This window comes from Ursus americanus, chromosome 4, assembly GCF_024610735.1.
Source record: "Ursus americanus isolate L20-20 chromosome 4, mUrsAme1.1.p, whole genome shotgun sequence".
Taxonomy (NCBI): domain Eukaryota; kingdom Metazoa; phylum Chordata; class Mammalia; order Carnivora; family Ursidae; genus Ursus; species Ursus americanus.
In genome coordinates this window covers 28,404,872-28,425,983 of record NC_142130.1, presented here as the reverse complement: position 1 = coordinate 28,425,983, position 21,112 = coordinate 28,404,872, and the positions used below count along the sequence as shown (strand labels likewise).

The following is a 21,112-nucleotide window of genomic DNA, read 5'->3' as shown; positions in this document are numbered from 1 at the left end:
TTTCTGCATCTCAAATTCATAGTGCATTTGGGTTGGAGTTTTTTAATGACCTTTCTCAAGCAAGCACCATCTCTTAAAAGAATTCTTGTTGTTTAGTCTTTTCCCCACTTAACTATAAATCCTAATCCAACTGGATTTTTGGAAGGGACACTGTAAGAATATGAGTGTCTGTATTTAATCCGTTGTGTCTAAATTTGCCTTCGGGACAGTTGATAGCTTTGGAAATTGTACACTTCTCTTCAAACTGTGTAATCTTTGGTTTCAGGGACTGAGCTGTAATTGTGCCCATCACCACAGGTTTTACTCCTTGGCTGCCAAGTCAGCCCCACAGCCGATACTCACTGACCCACATATGTGCTCCCAAGCGAGGAGTGGCGTGTGCCAAGAGCCCTCAAGGAGTCTCGGTTGATTACACAATTGCTTTGTCCAAGTTTAAGATTGAGGACAAAAATCAGCCACTGTCTCCTGGGTGGAGAGACATAGAGGGTGTGAAAAAAGAAACTGGAAGAAATCTAGAAAAAAAAAAAAAAAGATCTCTTTCATTCAAAGCAAAATGAACCAGTGGGAGGTTGCAGATGTTAACGAATCCCCCAGCCATGAAGAATGAGAGATGTCCTGTCTTTCCTGAATCTCAAATACTGTCATGTTTCCAAAAGTTTCATCGAAGTTGTGTTTTTCTTGAAGAATGGGTAACCTCAGCTCTTAAAGATTTTAGAGAATTACTGGGACAGCGAGCCCCTTCCTCTGACTTGACAGCTTTGCCTTTCTTGAGTCCTTGCAATTAAACTGTCTGCTTTGACATTGAGGGAGGGAGTAGTCTTAATTTTTAAAAAGCATTTCAACATTACTAGTTTAAAACACATATGTATCCTTGGAGATTATGTTTCAGTCCCGGGTGGGGCCTGGGGACCCATATTTTCTACACACTCCTGATCAGAGACCCACCTATGGAGTGGAGAGAGCCCTGGATTGAGGATCAGGACTTTAAATTCATGCCTAGCACCTGTGGCAGGTGTCACCTAGGCGTTTTGGACTTCGACAACCTGATCTGTCCCCTGACAGTTGTAGTATGTGACCTTGAAAGTCTGCTCTGGCTGTAGTCAACGATGATTCATTCATTCTTTGTGTGCGGTACACACATACAACTTAAACTTCGCCCCCAGGAGTCCAAGAGTTACTGATTCAAACAATAATCTTCAACACTATAAAGTTTACCAAAAAAAAAAAAAGCCCTCTTATTTCTCCCTTAATAGCCACCGTGTTGGTCCACAATTCCTGACTAGAATATCAAATCGCCCTTTTCAGCCCCACACCACCGACTCTTGCTCCGTTTTTTGATGGTTGGAAGACAAGTAGAAGTAGAAGAAAAAAGCCATCTCTCAAAATGTCACGTTCCCACTTCATCATTAAGAGATTCACTTTTTGACTTTCTCTTTGACTTTCCCTTCTTTATTGTGTGGGCATGGATTTAAAAACACTGCAACAATTTGACCCTCTTTCAAATGATCTGCTCATGCTTTTAAACTGCAAATTTCAACCTCCGCACAGGGCTTTGACTGGTTGTTTTTTTAAGTTTGGCTGCTTTTGATGGGAACATTTTCAGGCTCGAACAATAAAGTATGTTTTTACCCAGACACTGAAAGTAATTATCAGGTAGACAATCGTGGTTCTGAAGTAGATTCTGCTCTTTATTAGTCTGTCACGCTGTCAGTACTTTTATTCTGTGTCTGTTTTGCTTGGAAATACTTATTTGAGCCCCTAATCCTTCCTTAAATTATAGGTATGGGTATAGCTGTACTAATCCGAACTTTGGTGTGGAACATTTTGGTTTTATATAACGGAAAACTTTTAAGCCTTGCTAATGGAGTTGTTTTTTGAAGTAGCAGATTTTTAGGATGTTACTACTTGGTTGTTTGGAAACTTAATTGAAGGTGTTAGTATTTTTTTTTGTTTCTTTTTTTTTATAATAATATTTTTTTATTATATTATGTTAGTCACCATACAGTACATCCCTGGTTTTTGATGTAAAGTTCGATGATTCATTAGTTGCGTATAACACCCCGTGCACCATGCAATATGTGCCCTCCTTACTACCCATCACCAGCCTATCCCATTCCCCCACCCCCCTCCCCTGTGAAGCCCTCAGTTTGTTTCTGAAGGTGTTAGTATTTGAAGTAAGATTTATTTAAATGAAGATAAAGACAATGTAGGCAAGGGGTCATCATTATCAATGTATTAGGCATTACAGCAATAAGCCATATGGAAAATTGATTAATAACTATTGACTTGACACTTAAAGACGAGTTATCTTCTAGGAATGATCCACGTTTATTTTTCTGGTGTAGATAAAGAAAGAGGGCATGTCATGAATAACCCAGCCAGTGTAGGCATAACTAAGACCTCTAGGTTTATCATCTGTAGATTGCCCCTAGCAGAGCAAGCTTTACATTTGGAGCCCTTTCTTGACCTTTCTGCCCACCCTGCAACAAACCAATTAGTAACCTGGTAAGGAATCCAAATAACCCAACTTTCCTTTCTTGAAGATTATTGAGGGTGGTCAGACTAGTTTCTAATCTAATTTAGGCCAAAGAACCATGTAGATATTTTGTGCAATTATATTCGCCAGCCATTTGGCCGCCAAGAGCCCCTGGTCCCCTGTCTGCGCAATGAGAACTCTAATGCTCTTCCCAGAATGACTGCTGGGAACAAATAAGAAAAAGACCGGGGCCGTTCTCTGGGAACTGCAAAACAGACATTTAGATCACGCGTACAGTGTAAATCAGTATTTGTTGTGATTGTATCGATCGAAGCCAGGTTAAAAAATCAATTTCCTTTTATTAATAGCCTTGTCTCCTTAAATCTTTTAGTGTTCTTACTTATTTGTAGTCAGAATCCATTTTCAGAAAGAGTGGTGCCTTAACCTCGTAACATCAAGGACTATTTGCTCTACCTTCTCTATTCCCCTTATTCCTAACACCTGAAGCCTTATTCAGTGATGCTGTGCCTTGCAAGCCTGTCCCTTGCAGCAAGGTCTTCGATATACTTTGAGAATCAGTTGTCAATCACATTGCCTGCCCAGACAAAGCATCTTTTAGTCTTGGCTCAACCTAGATGGAGCCTGTGAGCTCTTGAATTACCAACAGATTTTCTCTGGGAAACCAAAAGGCAAAGTTACGAGTGCCTGGGTGGTATCTTGAATTACAGCCCCCCGCCCAAGGAGGGTTGCTTGTAATATAGTCTTACCAAATCTTACCCCCTTGCTAATAAGCCTCTGTTTTAGGGTTTTTAGACGGTGGGTCCCAGCTAGAAATGCTAGGTAGATGAATAGGATGTGGGTGCCATCTCCTGGCAGTTATTAGAAATTGCTTGGAAAGACAGTCCATTTATTTACAGGGTCTGTTCTTGCGCATCAAAGGAAAAATGCACTATTATCATTGTTTTAAAAAGCAGGCGTTAGACTTTGATCTTAGATCACACTGTAATTACATAGTAGCTTTTCTTCTAATCTCTGGCTATGATTGTTGGCTAAAAACTGGTGCTTTGGAAAACGTCCTAGACTTGAATTATTCTTGAAGAATAAGAGATGTCTTTGTGGAGATACCATATAGTTAGTTAACGGTCAGCTCATGAACAGGGTCCTAGCTTCCCGCTTCCATCTCTTCTGCGGATGTAATAGGATTCCTTTGCTTGTAAATATCGTGGCTCTGGAGTCTTTCATTGTGTCTGGAAATGACAATGTCAGGTTGACTCTATCTGTCTAAGTATATCACCCTGGCAATTTTCACCCTGGAAGATGCTTATAAACTCTGTCTTTAGGTTCTACCATCCCTTTATTCATTTACTGACATCCGTTGAACTTCTGTTGTGTGAGGTTAGGAGACACACAGGTCATCAGACAGAGAGACACGGACAGGCCAACAAATAATTGATAATTGGTCTAAGCCACTACACTAAAGAAGGTGTGGGCAAAGGTCATGGAATGTAGAGACTAAATATGTCATCCGCAATTTTTTCCATACAGTTTAGAGGGACAAAGGCAGAATAATCCCAGGTGGAGGCTAAAAGAGAAATGTTATTTTGGTTTGTGAATTCGGTTTGACCTTTTACATATGAATAAGGCTGTGCGCTTGAACAAAGCTCCATTCTGAAGACCAGTTCCTGCAGTAAACTGGGAAGCCAGGCTTTTTCTCCTCAAACCTTACTCCCCATTGTTTTCTCTATAGTTTGAGGAAGGAGTGCCTGTTTCAAAGTAACATAAATTTTCATCTCTCCCGAGTTTTCCAGAAGGAGAAGAGGTTTTAGAATGTCCTTTGGGAAATGAGAATTGGAATATCAACAAAGCAATAAATGAATAGGCGAGGTACTAACTGCAAATGAAGTGGAAAACAGTCCTGCTGAGTGAAGGAAGATGATGAACTCTGAGAAGTGTGCTCACACACAGTTTTATAAGCCACATATCCTAAATCTATACCTTGATTGTGGGCAAGAACAAGTAATATCATTGGCTTATGCTTCAGTTCTCATGGCCAGTTATACATCCGACGTGTTATAATTCCACCCAGAATTATTAGAGATGAACCTGTCCAGCACTGCTACGCACGCACGCAGGCACGCACGCACACACGCACAGCTCCAGAAACAAGAGCTACGTTGGTGTAGTACTAAGAAGCACAGGTAAGGGAACAGAGCAGTTAAAACGGAGAAGAGAGAAAAGCCAGGAAGGTGTGTGTTACTGAGCTCATGAGCGGATGGCTCCTGTGAGACCCTCTGGGGAGTGGTGTAGAACCCATTTCAGAACTGTCCCAGCAGGCGTGCGGAAGCTGGGACATTTATTCACAGATTCCTGGCCTCCAGCGGGTGAGGGCTGCCCCCAGGGGTGTCCATTCTTGTGCATTAAGTCCCGGGTACGTCCCGTGGTGCCGGAGTTGAGACGTTGCTCAGGCAAAGGAGCAGGATCTGCGGCCTGGAGGAGGGCAGCTGCCACCTTGCGGGGACCCGCCTCCCGCAGCTGTAAGAGCCGGGCAGGGCGCCGCCAGTGTCTGCTGCCCACGTGCGTGTGAGCGCGCGCGCACACGCCACACACTCGTGTATTCACACACATGAGAAGAGAGGTAGAATAAAGGGAAGTCAATAATAATAATAATAAGGAATGCTCATTAATTTTATTTAGATATGAGAATGGTGGTTGCAGTTTTAAAAAGGCCTCTGGCAGGGGCGCCTGTCTGCCTTCGGCTCAGGGCGTGATCCCCAGGTTCTGGGATCGAGCCCCACATCAGGCTACTCCGCTGGGAGCCTGCTTCTTCCTCTCCCACTCCCCTGCTTGTGTTCCCTCTCTCGCTGGCTGTCTCTCTCTGTCGAATAAATAAATAAAATCTTTAAAAAAATAAAAAATAAATAAAAAGGTGTCTGGCAGTTCGACACATATCGTGAAGTGTTTATGGGTGAAATGATATGATGCCTGGGATTTACTTTAAAATATGACAGAAAAAAAAAAGTGGGCATAAATGAATCAGCAGTGGCAGCCATCATTGTTGAAGGTGGGTGATGGCTACATGGTGATTTGTTATTTTATTATCTCTATTATTGTGTATGTTTGAAATTGTCAAAAGGAAACTAATTTTAAGATGAGATCGTCACTAGCCAATGATGATTTAAAAATCCTCTAGAGGGGCCCTGTTTATATACATAGGGATCATTCTGAGCTAATGCAGAAACTCTAAGTATGTAGTGTAGACCACAACCGTAAAGCCCAGTTTTAATGCGCAGTGTTGTATTTTCTTAGGCTGCTGGGTCACAAGCAGGCTATCTCTTCATATAGGCTTAGGGATACCAGTTGGTTTTTGGTTTTTGGTTTGTCGGTGGGGGAAGGGGCTGTGTTTTGAGAAGGCGCAGAATTCCTCATGTTTCTTTCCCCCTGGCTCTCGGTGTGTCTGAGCTTAGTTTTACACAGGAAAGAGAAGTGGTCACTTGTAGATACTGTGTCCTCAGGGGAAAAAGATTTTCCTGCTTCAGAACTCAGAAAGAGCTTATGGCTTTGTGGTTATGAGTTCTCAGACACCGTCAATCTGGCTCCACAACCTAGTCATAGCAATTGAGGGGATTTGACTTTAAAATGAAGGCTTCACTGTTAGATTAAAATACGTAAATTAGACTGTGCGTCTAAATAGGTGGGAACGTTCTCAGAGTTTGTCTTGGGGTCCTGAAAGAATGCCAAGAATGTTGCTGTGTTGAAAACACTTGTGGGATGCTCTCTGAAAATGGTCTAAGAGTTACGTGTGCAACACATACACGTGTGTGCACACGTAGTTATGTGTCTCAGCGCTAGATAGCTTTTTTTTTTTTGTCATTTATAATCATGCTTTCCTATGATCCATGACCCATTTTGCTCATACACTTCATTCCTTAGGGATGGCTAAAATCAGCTATTCATCTGCTTTAGAAATCATTTCATTCGAAAATAGGATCTGTTTTATTTTTAGATAGAGAAATAAGCTTCCCCTATTTCCTATCGTGTCGTACATGGCAGTTTTAAAGGCTTGAAGATATTAAACTGTTTGTTTCCTAGAAGAGCACTCTTAATACTGGAAAGGAGCATGGGATAGTGAAAAGAGTATGGAATCAACTTGAATTTGGATCTCAGCTCAGCTATCATGACCATGAACAATTTATTTGTTATTTATCCTGATTTCCTCATCTGTAAAATGGGGACAGTATTATGAACTTGAAAGTACCACGAGCATTGGATGAGATGACAGGTAAAACATTCCACCTGTGCCTTAATGCATAGTAGAGCCAATAAATGTGCCCTTCTCAGAGAGCCTTTGGTATGAGATGTGCATACTTTGAAAATGTGCTCTATAAATTCAGTCCTTCTTTTGCCATTATGTGTTATTGCTAGTACTGTGCTCTCCCCTTTTAACACTGGCAGAGTTTAGAGGATGTGACCGCAGCTGGGCTGCAGGTTAAAAATGTAGATGAGTAAACTCAATGAGAGAGAAGAGTGGCATCCAGCATGATGCACCCTTGGATTTCTTACTGCCACTATTTCTGGGGTCCCTGTGGCATGGCCATAGGTGGCTTTAGGAGTCTGTATTGTAGTTGTCTGTCTTCAGTAGTAGCTTTTTGTGATGCGTGGCCATCCTAGAAGACATCTACACTCAGACTCCGTCACGTGTTCGTATTTGTAGTCTCCCGCTCCACCCCCCAAGATTCTGATTGATCATCTCTTGGGACAGGAAATGCCCACTGTCCACTGGCAGCATTGTCAGAAAATTCTAAGACAGGTCTTTCACTGACACATGAGATAGAATATTTCTCTCTCTGTCTTCTACTTACTGGAATCCCACAGGTAAAGCCCATTTCTTTACCAGGGCAACTCATCAAATATTTGAAGGTGGATCTCATGGCCTTCTTGAATTTTCGATTCTCCAGGCTAAATGATGCACTCCTCTTCCTCTTCTGTGTTTTGGCTGGGACCTTTATTCATTTCCTTAAGTGTTATTTTCTCAGCTTATAATTATATGTTCATTAGTGTATGATTGATTAGCGTGAGAGCTGTTCACACTGCTCATCAGATATTTCTGGTTCTCTACCTTCCCAGCCAGAGGTAGAATTGCACTTTCTTCCCTAGGGTGAGTGAGACCACGTGACTAGTTTGGGCCAGTGATTTATGAATGAAAATGGTATCTGTTGGGGCGCCTGGGTGGCACAGTGGTTAAGCGTCTGCTTTTGGCTCAGGGTGTGATCCCGGCGTTATGGGATTGAGCCCCACATCAGGCTCTTCCGCTATGAGCCTGCTTCTTCCTCCTCCACTCCCCCTGCTTGTGTTCCCTCTCTCACTGGCTGTCTCTATCTCTGTCGAATAAATAAATAAAATCTTAAAAAAAAAAAAGAAAAGAAAAGAAAATGGTATCTGTCATTTCCAGACCAGAGCACTTACCTGCTGAAAAGAGATTCTCCAGGGCTTTCTTTTCCTGCAGCAGAGTAACTGTGAAGTTCTAGATAAGGATAGCTCTATCCACCTGGGTCCTGGATTAAGAAAAGAAGAGCCCCCAGCCAACCCCTGATGGTCACAAAGCCTGAATGAAAAATAAAAGACTTTTGTTGCTTTCTGTCACTGAGGCTTTAGCTTTGTTACCCAACATAACTACATCTCTCCTGACTGATACAGTTATATCTGGCTTTCTCACTACACGAGAAGCATTATGCAGTGGAGGCTGTGTGTTTCTCTTCACCATCTAGCATAGTTCTGGCTTAGACGAGGCACTAAGACTATGTGTTGCATGCATGAATAAATTAAACCTGAGTTTTGAATCCCATCACCATCATTTCTGCCAGTTCCTGAACTTGGCTTACTTCATTATTTCTCTTCTAAAATGTAGACGACCCCCTCCCCCGATCCAAACCGGCTTTCCAGTTTCAGAGAAATTAAGTGGTTTACTTAGCATAGACATCCTCAAATGGGAAAGGAATGCAAACCACACCCATGGGGTGGGGGTCACAGGCAGAGGCGAGGGGGGTACAGCTGACTTGATTCTGAACATCTCCATCACAAGCTTATTGCTTCTTCTGCAGATCAGGAGAAGGGTGATCTGGTCATCATTGATACGTTTCTGTGTCCTTAGATAGCCATTTAATACCATATTGGCATTACACTTGCTTTCCACTTGCTGTTGTTTTTATCTTTCAAGAATGAGCCTTCCAAGGTGAAGACTTCTTGTAAATTGACAACATGTAGCTTTCGTGCCCTGTTTTGGCTGTGGGAAGCTGGTAGGTGGGACTAACAAGATGCCCCCTTGAGTTTTGCCATTAAGTTCTGATTGGCAGAAACCATGAGCTTTTAAACTATCCTAAAAACTAAAAGAAAAAAAAAAAAAGGCAAGACTTACGAGATAGGGAAAATATATTGATAATGTGTATTGTATGTGTGTGCTTAGAACCCTCTCTTTATTGGCTGCCAAGTAGTTATCAGGGCACATGCTAAGTAATTTGGTGTGCATTTTCTTGTCTTATCCCTTTGAGCACCCCACTAAAATTCGTTCTCATTCCTCAACTTCATTCCCCAGTTGAGACCCAGAGTGGTTAATTATGTCGGTCATGGGCGGATTGGACTTGAATCCAGGCCTAACTCATGCTCATTGTGTTCACAATAGCTAAGTAGACTCTGACAAAGCCCACCAATTTCTAGAACTTTAATTTTTTAAAAAGTAAATAATGAAAAATTAGGCTTTTTTTTTTCATTCCGATTTTTGAATTATTACTAAACGATCTTATAGATATGTGCTGACAGTATTTCATATTATATTGTGTGGCAAATTCTGTGATCCCCAAGATGCGGTTACCGAGGCATTGGAGTTGATGGAAACAATCTGTACACTCACCAAGCAGTTGCCTTCTGATCCCAGGATCTGTGTCAGCCACTGCGGTAATAAAACCTGACTACAGGAGCTTATGGCCGATTGTGACGGTATCTTCCATTTGCTGAGCTTCTTTGCCAATTACTGTGTCAAATGTGTTCTATTATCCTATTGAGGAGGGAAAATAAGCCATGAGTAAGGAAGGCCCACTATTCAATAAGCGCAGAAAGTGCTAATGTACGATCGAGGCCCTCCGTGGGGGCGTGCAGATTATTTATGCTGCAGGGCACTGGTTCAGAAGGAACAAGAAAGGGCTGGAATCCAGCCTGCCCTCTACTTGCCAAGCGGTGTGCCATGCCACACGATGGCATTCATCAGAGGAAGCATCTGTAGGCTAGCAGCAGCCCGGGTGCAGCGAGGGGAGAGAATGCTCCATTCATTTCCCTTCATCTAACATGTTTTGTACGCCTTGCATGTGCTAGAGGCTTTAGACGGGTTTAGTTAAATCTTCAGAACAACTCCGTGGAATAGGTGTTGTTTGCTGTTCCAGTTTTATAGATGGTGGAGAAAGGGAAGAACATATGGGGAGAAGGAGCGAAATATCTACCATGTGCTTAGGCATTTCATATCAACTCCAAAAGGGTGGTTTTATGGTTTGTTTGTTTGTTTTAAATATATGAAGAATTGGAAGCTCAAAAATGTTAAATAACTTGTCTGGCTTACTTAATGACAAACCCAGATTTAAACCCAAGCCTTTCTTATTCCAGTGCTGTTGCACACATATCTGTATCAAAACAAGGAAAGATCAAGCAAGGGAGACTCCTTTGAAGAGTCACCTTTTGAATCAGACCAATGACTATATATATTTGGTCAATAGATCATTACCAGGGGCACCTGGGTGGTTCAGTTGGTTAAGCCACTGCCTTCGGCTCAGATCATGGTCTCAGTGTCCTGGGATAAGCCCTGCATCAGGCTCCCTGCTCAATGGGGAGTCTACTTGTTCCTCTCCCTCTGCCCCTCACCCCTGTTCCTGCTCCATCTCAAATAAATAAAATCTTTAAAAAAAAAAAAAAAAAAGGTCATTACTGGGACGCCTGGGTGGCTCAGTCGTGATCCCAGGGTCCTGGGATTGAGCCCCGAGTCGGGCTCCCTGATCGGTGGAGAGCCTGCTTCTCTTCTCCCTCTCCCTCTGCCCACTCCCCTGTGATTTCTCTCTCTCTCTCTCTCTCTCACTTGCTCATTCTCGCTCTATCTCAAATAAATAAAATCTTTAAAAAAAAAAATAGGTCATTACCATATGTAAGGTAATCAGTTTTCTAAAAGATTTAAATAAGATTACCTGCAGTTGACATTATGCCAAAAAGAACAGGCTCTTTGCCTTAAGAATATATTGCTATAACTGTTAATATTAATGATCACTCAACAGGTTATTGAAAAAGCTGAGACATTCCACTGGTATCTTCCTTCTCTATTTCCTGTGTCTTCTAGTCAATTTATTTTGGAATACTAATAGCTTCTTGCAAGACAGATAAGGTCTGTTCTTCCTTATGATAACTGTGGATGCTCAGACATGTTCTGCTGCTGGTCTAAAGTCACACCACAACTTTGACCAATGAAAGCACAAGGTTGACACTTTGCCTTGAGACCCCTGCTGCTTCCCTTTCAGACCTTTCTGCATTTATGTCAAGTTCAGTTGTCATCATAAGGAGAGCAGTAGGTCTATGCCATTCTGACCTTTGCAACAATTGTGGGAATAACAGTGCTGTTAATCTGTCGAATGAGTTATTTCTCCTTTCTGAACCTCAGTTTTTTCACCTGCAAGGTGAGGGACTCCACATATATGATTTCTGGCCACCAGTGAGGAAAATACTAAAATCCTCCCCAAATGGGAGTCATTAAAAATCCCGTAGATTGGTGCCTTTCTTAGAAAGTGGCCGTGCCTACTTCTTAGGGTGTGAGTAAGCTTGACAAAAATATTTATTTCTTTGAAGTAGAAATCAGTTTTTTATAGGAAGGTTTTATATTATTTATTAACAACCAGTAGACCGTTCGCCGAGGAGGTGTATCCGAATCACAGAAGCACTTCGTCTGCAACGGTCCATTCCATACCCTTCCCACTAGAGAGCGCCATTGCTATCACAGGGCACTGTCAGTGTGCCACATGAGTTTGGGTGGAAAAGATAACATCTTTTAATGAAATGAATATTGTCAAGATACTCAGGTCTTTTTTAATCTACATAGAAATCCTTGATATACATAGTCAAAGATACAGAGGCAAAATTTATCTAATTCTGTAGCTTTAATAATAAGACATAAACATTTTACCTCTTTGACCTGTCTTTCTCCCCCCATCATAGGTAACAGCTTTGTTTTGTTTTGTTTTTTTATGGAATCTGCACAAGGACCAATTTCCCTCATCTACTTCGTACTTATTAAATTACCTCCCTGAGTCCCCACATATCTACTGGAGAGAAACTATGAGGCTGGAAACCATACCTGGTTCTGGTGTGCCAGCGTTAACAGCCTGGCATTATGTGCTTGAGTGATGGCGGCTTGTAATTTGTATTCGGTGGAATGTGATAAAGTTTTATTCACTAGAATATAAGGGTGTCAGGGACAGAGCTCCATTTTTCACTAGATATTCTAAAGATAATCAGCAAAGGACTAAGTGGATGACCTGGAAGTCATTCCTTAACCTCGAGGCCCCAGTGTAAACAGAACCCAAATCCTTCTGTCCCCTGCACCAGGAACCCAACCACTGAGACCTTGAGAGTGCAGCAAGGAAAGTGTCTCTTCAAGAGGCAGCCAAATGAGGGGGTGGGAGGGCAAGCCTTAAATCCGCCTCCCCCGGGGGTTGCAGGGGGTGCTGGGGGAGAGTGGAGGATTTCTAAAGGCAAGTGGAAAAGGGACTGGGTCAAGGGGGAGATTCACTATGGTGACTCAAAATCCGGCAGAGGAAGTTACTGAGCAGGGGAGTGTTAATTTCATTTCCTTATGCTCAAAGAGGAAGCCAGGGGTCCTGACTGGCTTGGCTGGCTTTTTGATGAAATCTTGAGTCTGGGCAAAACAACGAAATTAATACTTGGTTATCACAGTGTGGGCAAGAATATTAGGCTACAGAAACGTGGTGGCAGACAGCATTCCTGAGAACAAGCAGATTTGGGTGAAAGAGTTGCAGCCTGGCTTAGCTGCCCTGTTAACTCTTTAGTAACTGGTTTCACCAGTAACACGAAGGTCTTCTTAAGTAGAAACTAGAAATAAAGCAAAATCAAGGACTCAACTTACAGAAAGGGAGGCTGAGGGGCAGTTTTTGTGTTTTTAAGAGCAAACATATGCCCATGCTTCCATGAAAAAGAAGAGACCCACCCAGGGGAATAAGCCATTTCTCCTGCTAACAAGCTCATTGTTAATGTGTGATTCTTCCTTTTGTTCTCACTCATGGTTTTGGATAATTTGCTAATAGCTAAACAGCCAGTCACTGGATCTCACCCTCCTGTAATTACACAGAAATCCTTGGATCAATTCACAGATAGCACTTGTTGGAACTGGTGCCCATGGCCCAAGTATATGGTTGAATTTTTTTCCCTCCAGTCCCTGGCTGTGTTTTAGTTGCATGGCAACCCATCTGCCATGATAGCTGATGTCAGCTCATTTTCATTTAAACTGAGCCCAGAAAAGTTTTCAAGGAGGGCATTTGAGTAGAATGCTGGGCCTGCTCCAGTTTGTGTTACCAAGTCATTGGTAAAACTGCAGACTAATGGGCTCAGGCGGGCTAACTGTAAATGAGGATGTCACAGGGGATTAGCTTCCAGAAATATGTGGCCTTGGGGACTTTCTAACTTTTAGGAGCTTAGCAAATGAGCCTCAGCAATATTTGCTTTGCTTTCTTTCCTTTCTCTGCCCTCTAAAGGAGGAAGTGTCCAAAATTAACCGAACTCCTGGGAAGAGTTTAGCCAAATACTTTTGTGACTCCTGAAAGGAGGGGCAACATTTTAACTAGGTGCATAAGCCACATCTGGGAGGAAAAAGAATATTTTATTACCGGCAGGAAGGTTCCTAGTGTATACATTAACAAGTGAGAGCATGTTAAAACTTCTTTCATCCAGTAGAGGGCAGAAGGGAGTTTTAGCTTTTTCTTACCTTGTGAATATCCAAACAAAAATTGACTGTCCAAGGCAAAATGCAGTGGCATGTTTGTAAACAAATTATACCCAGCCTGTTAATACACAACTTACTCTGGTTGTCTAGACAAGCCCTTGCTGGTATGCTCAGAGCCAGTTTGATCCTGTCTAGGACAAAAGAGAACATACAGAGTTTTGAGCCATGTATGCCTAAGAGGGAACAGTGATATGGTATCCAAATTATAATACCACTTCTAATTTATTCAGATCTTACTTCTTAATCATAACACATTTCAACATGGTTCCTATGTGTATTTATGGCACCAAATGCTAGAATTTAAAGATATTTGAACTAATGATGAATAAATTATTTCATTATCAAGCGTTTATTTTTGAAAGTAACCACCTACCTGTGAACCTATAATATAGTGAAAATGGTTTTCCCAAGCTACCCTGGGTTCTGAGAAGCAAACCCTATCTGTTTATAGCTATAGCTAAAAACTTGGAGTGGTAATTGTTACATTGTAAAGATGAGGTTAATACTGAAACATGACAATTGAGAAATGAATCTGGGTTTTGGTGTTTATGATAACTTTTAATCCTTGGTTACAAAATTTGGTTTTCGAAAACACTTTTAAAAGGAAGATAAATTTTCCCTGCTGACTTTCTAGCGCAGGTTGGTTTTGCTTGGTTAGAATGTACAACCCAATTACAGTGGGTTCCTTAGGAAGCCCCCTTTGAATGGAGTTAGGATATTTATTTATTTTTTTAAAAGATTTATTTATTTGAGAGAGAGCGAGAGAGAGCACATGTGCACCTGTGTGGGGGGTGGACCGAGGGAGGAGAGAGAATCCCAGAGACTCCCGACTGAGGGCGGAGCCCAATGCCAGCTCCATCCTACAACCTACGAGATCATGACCTGAGCTGAAATCAAGAGTTGGATGCTCAGCCAACTGAGCCAGCCAAGTGCCCCGAGGATATTTATTAAGAAGCCCCCCCTGGAATCAGCCACTGTGGAAGGTAGGGACCCAAAGCAGGATCGGGCGGAGGGAGAAGTCAGGTTTCTTTCCAGGCCGCAATGTCAGCCTTAGCCGGCCCCTCTGGGATCTCTGGATTAGAATGTGTACCCCCCACCCTCACCCCAAACACAGGACATGACTTTGGGTGAGCTGGCTCTTTGCAGCCGGTCCTTAAGGGATTGTGCTGACAGATTCCCAGCAGCTGGGACAAGAAGTCCTTTATTGAAACGGGATGTGGGTGGGACAGCACAAGGCATGTGAGAAACAGCCTCAAAAGTCAGGTACACTGGATTCTCTTTCTGACTAGTTGTGGATTCTTTAAACTTGGGTAACTTTTTGATTACTTTAAAACAAAGTGATAGCTTGCTATATTGCTATTTGTAAGGAAATGGGACTAAATAAGAGTTTTTCGTGGTTAATATGGTTTGGACAATAGGATTTTAAAGAATGAAAAGAACACATTTTTATTTCACTTGAGTATTAAATCCTGAAATAAGATGGTAGCATAAACACATATACAAGGCTTATTTATGTGCACTGGAGTTGTCCTATGAATAGTAAACTATGTTGATTAAAAGTAATTGCAGCGAGGGGCGCCTGGGTGGCACAGCGGTTAAGCGTCTGCCTTCGGCTCAGGGCGTGATCCTGGCCTTCTGGGATCGAGCCCCATATCAGGCTCCTCTGCTATGAGCCTGCTTCTTCCTCTCCCACTCCCCCTGCTTGTGTTCTCTCTCTCACTGGCTGTCTCTATCTCTGTTGAATAAATAAATAAAATCTTTAAAAAAAAAAAAAAAGTAATTGCAGCGAGTAAGGGAATTGTAGTTTGCGACAGTTCTTCGCAATATTTGGAGAAAAGATTAAGTAAGTCACTGACAGTGATGCTGGCTGTCATGGAGCAGTCATCTACATTTAGTCTATAACTATTTAAGCTCTTCGTGGTTAAGCCCCATGAAGTCCATCCGTTTGTTTCTTTGCCATTCAGTTCAGTTGTGCGCCTGTTGGGTGCAGAGCCCAAAGCCTGCCTAATACAGATTTGAGACGTGATCCGTACTCTTAAAGAGCTCTCATTAGCATCCAAAATCACATTTTTTAATGTCACCACCAATCTTACCAGAAAAGTATACCATTTGGGAAGATATTAAGCTCATGGTGCAAAAGATGAATTTTCTAAAATTTAGCGCTTTTTTTGTTGGAAAACTCCAGTTTTTTTCATTGGCAACAAATATTGTAGTTGTTTTTGCGAAGACAGGCTAACTGTTCATTTTTTAATGAAAATGTCTACCAGATACCCAAGTCTGAATGCCCGTAGTTGATCAGTTGTTCTTCAAAGTAAAAATAGTCTTCCACGAACAAAGCTGCTAACTTAGCCCAGAACTCCAACACGGGCACTCTTCTTGAAAACAGCTTTTGTATTTCAGTATGAGGCAGACGTGCTCTATGGTCACCTGCCGTTTTGTTGCACAGAACATTAGAAAGGTGGCGCTAGAGTTGGGATATGAGAAAAATTAACCCATTTTTCTTTTCCTTAGGGATTTTCTTCAGTGCAACTCAACTTTTTTTTTTCAATGCTAGTACATGTCAGCAATAAAGAGTCCAAGGACTGCTAGTGTAGTTTGGTGCCACTGTCTTCACGACTGCCTAGCACTTTGACCCGCCTTTTGCTTTTGTCCCATCAACCATCAGTTCAAGTGTCAACACAGTAAACAAGGGCAAATACTGTGTTAGTGTTATTATGGGAAGAGTTATGACCTCACAACCCCTCCCAGTGTCCCACATTCAGTGTCCACAGCCTACACTGAGAGTCTCCGGGACAGAGGAAGGTTTAAGCAGGAAGAACCTAGGGGTGGGAGGCTGTTTGGGCAAGAGATAAAAGAGCCTGGCTTTATATGATGGCAGCAGAGATGGAGAACGGGGAAGGAGTGAGAAATGTCGCAGAGGTTATATACTTAAAATTTGATGGTAGAAGCCATCAAAGACTCAAAGCTTACCGAGGTGTTCAGCCTGAATGACCCAGTGGATGGCAGTGCCACCAACCAAGATGATGACTGGGGTAAGAAGACCCCCGGTTTATGATTGAAAAAGATACTGCTCTTGCCACAAGAGAAAATCTGTCGTTAATTCTCCCACTCTGTAAAGGATGTATTCTATTGCCTATGAGAAAAAACAAAGCATACCGCTGGCTGGGCCCAGGCAGCAGTCGAAGATCTGATTTTGTACTTCTAATGAATAGTGGGTCTTAGAAACTCAGCACATTCTATACTGATGCAAAAGAATCTGGTGTGTGTATTTCCTATAATAGTGTTTTCTCTTTCTGTTTCTAGGAATGGTGCAAAAGCTGGACCAAAAACTGCCAGTGGCCAATGAGTACCTGTTGCTCTCCGGGGGAGTCCGGGAAGGCGTGGTGGACCTGGACTTAGATGAGCTTAATGTCTATGCCCGGGGGACAGACTATGATATGGACTTCACTCTTCTGGTGCCAGCCCTTAAGCTGCATGACCGTAATCAGCCTGTGACACTCGATATGCGCCACTCAGCCTTGTGCCACTCTTGGCTGAGCCTCCGGCTCTTTGATGAGGGGACAATCAGTAAGTGGAAAGACTGCTGCACCATCGTGGACCACATCAATGGTGCCACCAACTACTTCTTCTCCCCAACCAAAGTGGCTGACTGGTTCTATGACTCCATCAGCATTGTCCTATCAGAGATCCAGAAGAAACCCCAGCGAGGGATGCCAAAGGTGGAAAAGGTAGAAAAGAACGGGACCATCATCTCCATCATCCTGGGCGTGGGGAGCAGTCGGATGTTGTATGATATTGTCCCCGTGGTATCTTTCAAAGGCTGGCCTGCAGTGGCCCAGAGCTGGCTCATGGAGAACCACTTTTGGGATGGGAAGATCACCGAGGAAGAGGTCATCAGTGGGTTTTACTTGGTGCCTGCTTGCTCCTACAAGGGCAAGAAGGACAACGAATGGCGGCTGTCCTTCGCCAGGAGCGAGGTGCAGCTGAAGAAGTGCATCTCTAGTAGCCTCATGCAGGCCTACCAGGCCTGCAAAGCCATCATCATTAAACTCCTGTCCCGGCCCAAGGCTCTCAGCCCCTATCACCTCCGGAGCATAATGCTCTGGGCCTGTGACAGACTTCCCGCCAACTACTTGGCCCAAGAAGACTTTGCAGCCCACTTTTTGCTGGGCCTCATTGATGACCTGCAACACTGTCTGGTCAACAAGATGTGCCCCAATTATTTCATCCCTCAGTGCAACATGCTGGAGCACCTGTCGGAGGAGACCGTGGTGCTCCACGCGCGGAAGCTCTCCTCCGTCCGCTCGGACCCGGCCGAGCACTTGCGCACCGCCATCGAGCACGTCAAGGCGGCCAACCGGCTGACGCTGGAGCTGCAGAGGCGAGGGAGCACCACCAGCATCCCCTCCCCGCAGTCCGACGGAGGGGACCCCAACCAGCCTGATGACCGTTTGGCCAAAAAACTGCAACAGCTAGTGACTGAGAACCCGGGGAAGTCCATCTCTGTCTTTATTAACCCTGATGACGTCACGAGGCCCCACTTCAGAATCGATGATAAATTTTTCTGAGCATTTTGCTGCCTTTTTCTTTTTCTTTTTTTTTTTTTTTCTTTTTCCTTGTTCTCAAACTCTCATAATGTGTTGTGTGGTTTGTGATGCTGACTTTCCGTTTTTTACATATCCAGCCTCGATTGGATCTGTTAAGAACACCTTTTAAGTTTCCTGGTTCTGCAGGACGGCACAGGCTCTGAAGCAGTGTATTACTCTTTCATATTCTGCCTCTGATTTTGTTGTTTACTTTTTGTAGGTATTGTCACATTGTTTTTGGTTTGGGGTTTTTTTGTTTTTTAAGGAGAACTTGAGCCATAGGTGAAAATGCCCATGAATTCTCTTGCTTTTTACCGTTTTCATGCTTTGTGCAAATTTGTTAATGAGGATAGGGCAACAGATCTCTTTCTGGCGCTTCAGGATTCTTTTTTTTTTTTTTTTTAAATGAGCTTTCATCACTACAGATAGTTGAGAATCATCTGAACCTGGAAACTACCTGGTATGTTAGCTGGATTTCTTTCTTTTGACCAGTGACCGGAGTAGTTTCCCTCTCTCCACCAGACAACGTGGACTTTGAAAGTGGTAACGCTACCAGTTGTGTTTGGGAGCAACCTCATTGAATGTAATTGTCCTCAGATCAGAACTTTGGATGGTTTGGAGGCTGTGTTTGACAACTTTCCAAACAGAATTAAGGTTTCCAAATGGTAGTTTTAGTGTGTGTAATTATTTGAAGCCTTATTTAAATCCTATTAAAGAACATACCATTATAATTGTTATTTGCACTAATGAAATCTTGGCCATTGTCAGAGTTCCAATGTGTGTGTTTCAATATAAATTGACATCCACTGTTGAAATGCTATCATTTTTTTAATTTAGCCCATTTCTCTCAATCAGTAGAATAATTCTTTGCATTTGTTTCGTTCTCCTTTAATTGTGGGGTCCTGTTTTGCCCTCTTTGATATTCCTGGTTCCTGTCTCACTGAGAGAAGTTTGTGAAGCTTTACACCTGCTAGAGACCATCTGAAGCTGGAGAAAATATATACTTGATAGAGTAGGTGTCTTTGTAATGTACTGCCTTTGGGGTTATAGAGGTAAGCTTTTTTTGTAAAGTCTCTTTGCTTCTACCGGGAGTTGTGGGGAAAACTGGCAGAAAGAATTTATAATCCCCAAGTGGAAGATACCATGTCTGTTCAAAAGCAGGTTTTTCTACAGAGCAGGAACGAGGACATATCTGTGGGTGGTAGCTTCGTGTGAAGGTGTCTTCTCTTCATGAATGAAATCACTTGCCAGGTTTAGGTACTTCAAGGCATTGGCTCCTTGTTTTGGTGTGGACTCATGGCAAACTGTGGTGTTTGAGAGGTCAGGGGCCCTGCTGGTATTGCAAAGGATGACCATGGAAAGGTCAAGCAACATTTTGGATTTGATCTCGAATGTCCAGACCCACAGGTTGGTTTTTGGCCAACTGAAATCAGGCATATGCGGTCTTGGGTTTTTGCATGGGAATTAATGTAATGCTTATAACTGAAAATGAAATCATTCAACCATCTTAAGTCAAACATAAAATAATAAAAGAAACATACTGGCCTTGGAATTTTGTTGTTGTTGCTGTTGTTAATTTGTGATCCAGAAGCTATTTTCTTATTAATAATACTAACAATGATTTTCAGTAAATGCAGCACTGGGTTTGCTATTGTCTTTCACATCAGATGCCCATGCAGTGGACATCCAGTATTCATTTGTCCATTTCCCCAGTTTTTCTACTGGTATCTACCTATCCTCCACATAATCTATGTCCTTCTCCTGAAATGACTCCATTCCCAGTTCGAGACATGGTATACGACCGATTGGCATAACTATTTCCTTGGCCAAAATTATTAATTAGGGATTCGTCATATGATGTAAGCTGTTCCAATCAGGGACATGCTCAGGATTCTAGCCTGGAATGCTGGGAATGAATCAGACCTCTGGATGTGGAAGACAAGCACATGGCCTCTGTCGCTCTGATAGCTATCTCATGATCATGACTGGAGCCATCCTTAGGATGAAACTGACATTGTGTGATACTGTGGAGAGAAGAGAAAGAAAAGCATGAGCCACCTGACACTGCCGCCACCCCCCCCCCCAATAGACACACACACACTGGATTTTCTTATTAAATAAAGCAACATTTAGTTCTTTTAGCCAGTTTGAATTTGGTTCATCAACATACTTAAACCGACATACTGAACCATTTCAGTTGATGTGTGTCTCTTCTTTTTCTGTGGATAGGTATCAGGATATCTATATAATGTATCTAAACGCTGGTTTATGCTCTCTGATTTGATTAAGTCCAAAGAGTATCACAGGCTCTGTAACTAATAAATATGCATCTGGTAGAGTCTGTTCAAATTTATTATACTTTGGCCATTATGTTACACTTCCGTGATTAGAAGAAATTGTTATAAACCACTAAAGTAGCAAGCATATTCAAAGGCGTTGGTTCCCTTTAAAGTCAACTTAAACTGCCATAACCTTGCTTTGAATTGGCCTCTCAGATACTATTAGCAACCTCTACAATATTTTAAATGCTGTGTTTGCAGACAAAATTTCATTCCAGGTGTGATAAAAACCTAGTTTCAGTGATCCTTTTGGCATGTTTTTCTTTTTTCCAGATCTAGTCCTAATAAGAACATTTTCTCCAAGTTCTTGGTTAAGCTTCATTTAAAAAGTCCAGAGCTTCCTGAGATCTAGTAATTTTTTTTTAATTAGAAGGGGGAGGGGCAGAGGGAAAGTGAGAAATCATGACCTGAGCCAAAATCAAGGGTTGGATGGACGCGTAAAACCAACTGAGCCACCGAGGCACCCCTTGAGATCTAGTAATTTTAAAACTTAAATATTTTTTAGTTCCTGGAATTTTCTATCAGCACCATAAACCTAGGACTCAGGTCAGGAATTGTTGAAAAATGGATAGAAATGGTATGTTGTCTGAGAGCCTTTCTTATCTGAAACTTAGTAAATAATTGAATTACTAACCTACTCTCCTTCTGAAGCCCAGAAGATTGGTGAAAATCA

The 21,112-nt window shown here is 42.4% G+C and overlaps 1 protein-coding gene across 1 annotated transcript in view; it reads left to right on the top strand.

Annotated features, from left to right (window-relative positions):
- The window catches only part of MB21D2 (Mab-21 domain containing 2), a 108,226-nt gene extending 88,574 nt beyond the window's left edge, over positions 1 to 19,652 (top strand). Inside the window, exon 2 of the mRNA XM_087861516.1 lies at positions 16,818 to 19,652. Coding sequence (XP_087717642.1) covers positions 16,818 to 18,082 — 1,265 coding nt within the window. The 3' untranslated portion in view covers positions 18,083 to 19,652. The remainder of the gene's footprint in view (positions 1 to 16,817) is intronic.
- The last annotated feature ends 1,460 nt before the right edge of the window (positions 19,653 to 21,112 follow it).